The following is a 4044-nucleotide window of genomic DNA, read 5'->3' as shown; positions in this document are numbered from 1 at the left end:
ACCTAAACATTATTGGTGAAAAGATTAGCTATCAAGATTGCGTTATCAGGGCTAATTTTTTCAGTCGTGCTCATAATATGCCTCTTTTAGAGATTGTTTGAACCAATAAAACATCTGCACAAGTTATTCTTGAACTGATTACAGTTGGTCAAGACATAAAAAAAATTTTGATGGTGCATTTCCCGAATGCACATTTAAAACTAGTCCGAAGAAGCATATCTGAAAACTCCATTGAATGCATTTTAAGCTATTTTCGGATATGCATCTCCAAAAAACTCCATAAATTTGAAAATATGAGTTAATCTGGTTATGCATCTGCTGACACACCCTAAAACACATATGAAGATTATTCTACAAATAAAATTTTGACAAAATAAAAAACGTTCTCCCGTTTACACTTATTTTGTGGAAAAACGTTGTGTTCAGATATTCATCTCAAATACTAAAGATATTTTAAACTTTTTGTCAGAAATAAAAATTGAAAGTATAAAGATGTAAAAAAAAAAAAAAAACTTAAATTTAAACAATAAAATATCTTCATGACATCCACTAGTCCAAAGAAACATCATACACAGGATACTGAAAATTTTAAACCTCCTTAAAATTTGGAGAGTCATCCACACGATGAGTTACAACAACAAACTTGTCATAAAATTTAACTTTAATAATAATTATCTTAAGGAACAAGATAACACAAATTAAAAAATATATGCATATATTATTGAAAAACTTAGATAAATATTTGATCTTGATAAAATTGGCTGAAGAATAGAGTTTTACACCACAGCAATTAATCTGTTAGAAAATAACACTCTGTCTAATTTGAGTGAAGTAACCCAAACCGATATTACCTTCTCTCTCCCTTTCCTAACTCAACCATGGTTAACTAGCACACCACTTTATCCTACTGGGTATTCCTCCATTATACACACATCATATCATACTCATCAAAAAAACAAATAATCACGCTCTTTCTCTTTCTTGTAGTAGAAATTTCTCCGCCGCCACGTTCTGTTCACACCACCACCGCCCGAAAACTTTCTCCGCCGATTCACCATCCCGCCGGAAACACTCTCTACACAACTACTACACCTCTCCATCACCAAAACAAAATCATTCATCATTCATTTTCAATAAAACCAAAACTTCAATGTGTTCATAATAATAACTTCATTGAATTGATTCAGCTTCTACGATGGAAGAATCTCACAGAAATCCTCCATCAATGCCACCACTTTCCACCACATCGCCACCGCCAAAAAAGAAGCGAAACCTCCCTGGAATGCCAGGTGTATATTAAAAAAAAAAATCTATAATCATAATCATAATCATAGTTAAATTAAATATATATTATTATATATATATATCATAATATTATTTAATTATTATTCTTCTTCTATCAAATACTAATTTATGCAGTTATGTTGTTTGTTTCCGTTTTCAGATCCAGATGCTGAAGTAATCGCTTTATCTCCGAACACTTTATTAGCAACAAATCGTTTCGTTTGCGAGATCTGCAACAAAGGATTCCAACGCGAACAGAATCTGCAACTTCACCGGCGAGGCCATAACATGCCGTGGAAGCTCCGGCAGCGAGGGAGTAACGAAAATCGCAAGAAAGTGTATGTTTGTCCTGAACCTTCCTGTGTTCATCACAATCCGGCAAGAGCGTTAGGTGACCTCACCGGCGTGAAAAAGCACTTTAGTAGAAAGCACGGCGAGAAGAAGTGGAAATGTGAACGTTGTTCGAAGAATTACGCTGTGAAATGTGATTGGAAAGCGCATATGAAGTGTTGTGGAAGTAGAGAGTATAAATGCGATTGCGGCACTTTGTTCTCTAGGTTAATTTTTCTCTGAAACCGTTAATTTCTCTAATTTGTTTGTTAATGTTATTGATAAATGTTGTTGATTACAGGAGAGATAGTTTCATTACGCACAGAGCGTTCTGTGATGTTGTGGCGGCGGATGAGAGTGGCAAAGGAGGTGGCAATGTTGTTGACGCGGTGGTTTCTTCTCCGGCGACGGCTCCGGTGACTCCGTCAACGATATCTGCGGTGTCTCCGGCTTTGTCGTCTATTCAGAGCTCAGGTAGAATTTACTAATTCATTTCCTATTTGAGTTTTGTACTTTTGTTTCGTAGTAAATCAAATGTGTGTGTTCTTTTGGAAATTTTGCACAATCACATTCAATTTGCATGGTTTTAAATGGTAAATAAATTAACATTTTGTTTGGCCTCAAAATGGGATCAATTTGACAAATTAGGTTTTTTTTAAGTGTTGTTATTGAGTAGTAAGTACCTACACTAATCATTATACTACAACTTGACAAAACAAAAAGACCATTCTAATTCTATTACCTTTTGACTAATGTAACAAGAAGACTTAATTACAAAATTTATAAATTCAAGGACTTGAATATAATTTTCTCTAATTTAGGAATCTACTTAAAAGTTTCTATTGAACCAACTTTACAATTGTAGTAATTACATTGACCTTCATTTTCCACACATTCTAGTTCAGAAAGTTAATATTATTAGATTAGACGTCATCATCAGAATTATTGTGTATGAGTTTTTAGTAGTTATTATTCTTTTAGACTATAATGGATAAAAAAATTGACTGGCATTAATTAATTTTAATTAATTTAAAGGACAAAATTGGTACTGTATTTCATAAATGTGAAAGAATAAATAATGATAAAAGTAGTACATTAAGGAGGAGAAAATAGTGATTTATTTTTTTTAAATGAGATTTGGAGTAATGAAGCTGACATGATTCAAACTTGACAGATGTGTGTTTTTAGTTTGTCTCTTAGCATGCATTTATTTTGTTTTTCTCTGCCGTTGAGTAGTAATTCAACCCACATTATGGACCCTCTAATCTATAGTCTATTCGTCTCCCACAATACAATAAGACAGTGGGAAAGAAATAAATATTTTCTATAATGAATTGAACTCACATGTGCCTTAAATGCACGTAACAATCATTTTTTTTCTTGTATTGTAATCAGATATTGCAGAAAACACAACAAGGCTGTCACCACCACCCTCTTCAAATGCTATCACTTCCACTTCTACTAGCTGTTACTCCTCATTCAGCACTCTCATGTCAAGTTTGACTCACTCAGATTGCCCTGCAGCTTTCTCTGTCAATGAACCCACCACCCTCTCACTTTTCACACCACTCTATCTCTCCAACAACCATGATTACCCTGTTTCCCACTACAGCAATGCATCTCCACAACCTGCACTATCTGCCACTGCATTACTCCATAAAGCTGCTCAAGTGGGTTCATCTTCATCTAATGCATCCTTGCTTCGTGCTTTAGGGTTGAAAGAAAACACTGTCAGTAGTATTAACAGTACCACAACAGTACAATGGAAGAATGGTCATGATCATGTAAAGCAAGAGAATGAGCCTGTGGCAGATTACCTTGGGCTTGGACTTCCCTGTGGGAATGAAATGATAGGCTCAACAGGCCAGCCCATGACCCGTGATCTTCTTGGTTTAAGCATGGGATTGGGTAGAGGAGATGATATTTCTGCATTGCTCACATCTTTTGGAGGGAACTTTGATTCATCCACAAATAGATGAGTTTAGACAATTGAGTAGTGGCCCACCCCAGGAGTTTTTTGTGACTGGTAAATCAGCCAACTCTCTTCTTTTTCTTTGGCATCACTTGAGTTGGCTCTAGACATATAATTGATTCGATTGTAAAAACTAGTACTTTTTGAATATTTATATGTATATATACGTCTTTTTAGTTTGATGTATTTTCTGTAGATGTAATAATAGTGCTCCAACCTCAATCATCAAATTGTTGACATGGTTTCTTTTTCTTTCTGTGATGTTTTTATTCCTTGCGTATATATCTTTAGACACGACATGTTCAGATATATGTGTTTGGTGGGATCAAATATCAGCAACTAGTTCCATATTGATTTTGGTTCGATCCAATCAATTTTAAACTTTTAAAATAATAAGTTCAAGGGTAAAGCTAACATGTGCCCTTAGGGCACATGTTAAAAAACATATTAACAGAAAG

The 4044-nt window shown here is 34.6% G+C and overlaps 1 protein-coding gene across 1 annotated transcript; it reads left to right on the top strand.

The window, feature by feature from the left end:
• The first annotated feature begins 840 nt into the window (after positions 1-840).
• Positions 841-3772, top strand: LOC131654814 (zinc finger protein GAI-ASSOCIATED FACTOR 1-like). Its single transcript, XM_058924744.1, has 4 exons — positions 841-1289; positions 1445-1841; positions 1916-2088; positions 3010-3772. The coding sequence occupies exons 1-4, from the start codon at positions 1196-1198 to the stop codon at positions 3591-3593; spliced, it is 1248 nt and encodes a 415-aa protein (XP_058780727.1). The 5' UTR covers positions 841-1195; the 3' UTR covers positions 3594-3772.
• Positions 3773-4044: the final 272 nt, after the last annotated feature.

This window comes from Vicia villosa, linkage group LG3, assembly GCF_029867415.1.
Source record: "Vicia villosa cultivar HV-30 ecotype Madison, WI linkage group LG3, Vvil1.0, whole genome shotgun sequence".
NCBI lineage: Eukaryota > Viridiplantae > Streptophyta > Magnoliopsida > Fabales > Fabaceae > Vicia > Vicia villosa.
This window is presented reverse-complemented; position numbering and strand designations above follow the sequence as displayed.

Coding starts and splice junctions, on each gene's coding strand:
- LOC131654814 (XM_058924744.1), top strand. CDS start 1,196: ATGGAAGAATCTCACAGAAATCCTCCATCAATGCCACCACTTTCCACC. Junction 1,842..1,915: donor TGCGGCACTTTGTTCTCTAG/GTTAATTTTTCT, acceptor TGTTGATTACAG/GAGAGATAGTTTCATTACGC. Junction 2,089..3,009: donor GTCGTCTATTCAGAGCTCAG/GTAGAATTTACT, acceptor TATTGTAATCAG/ATATTGCAGAAAACACAACA.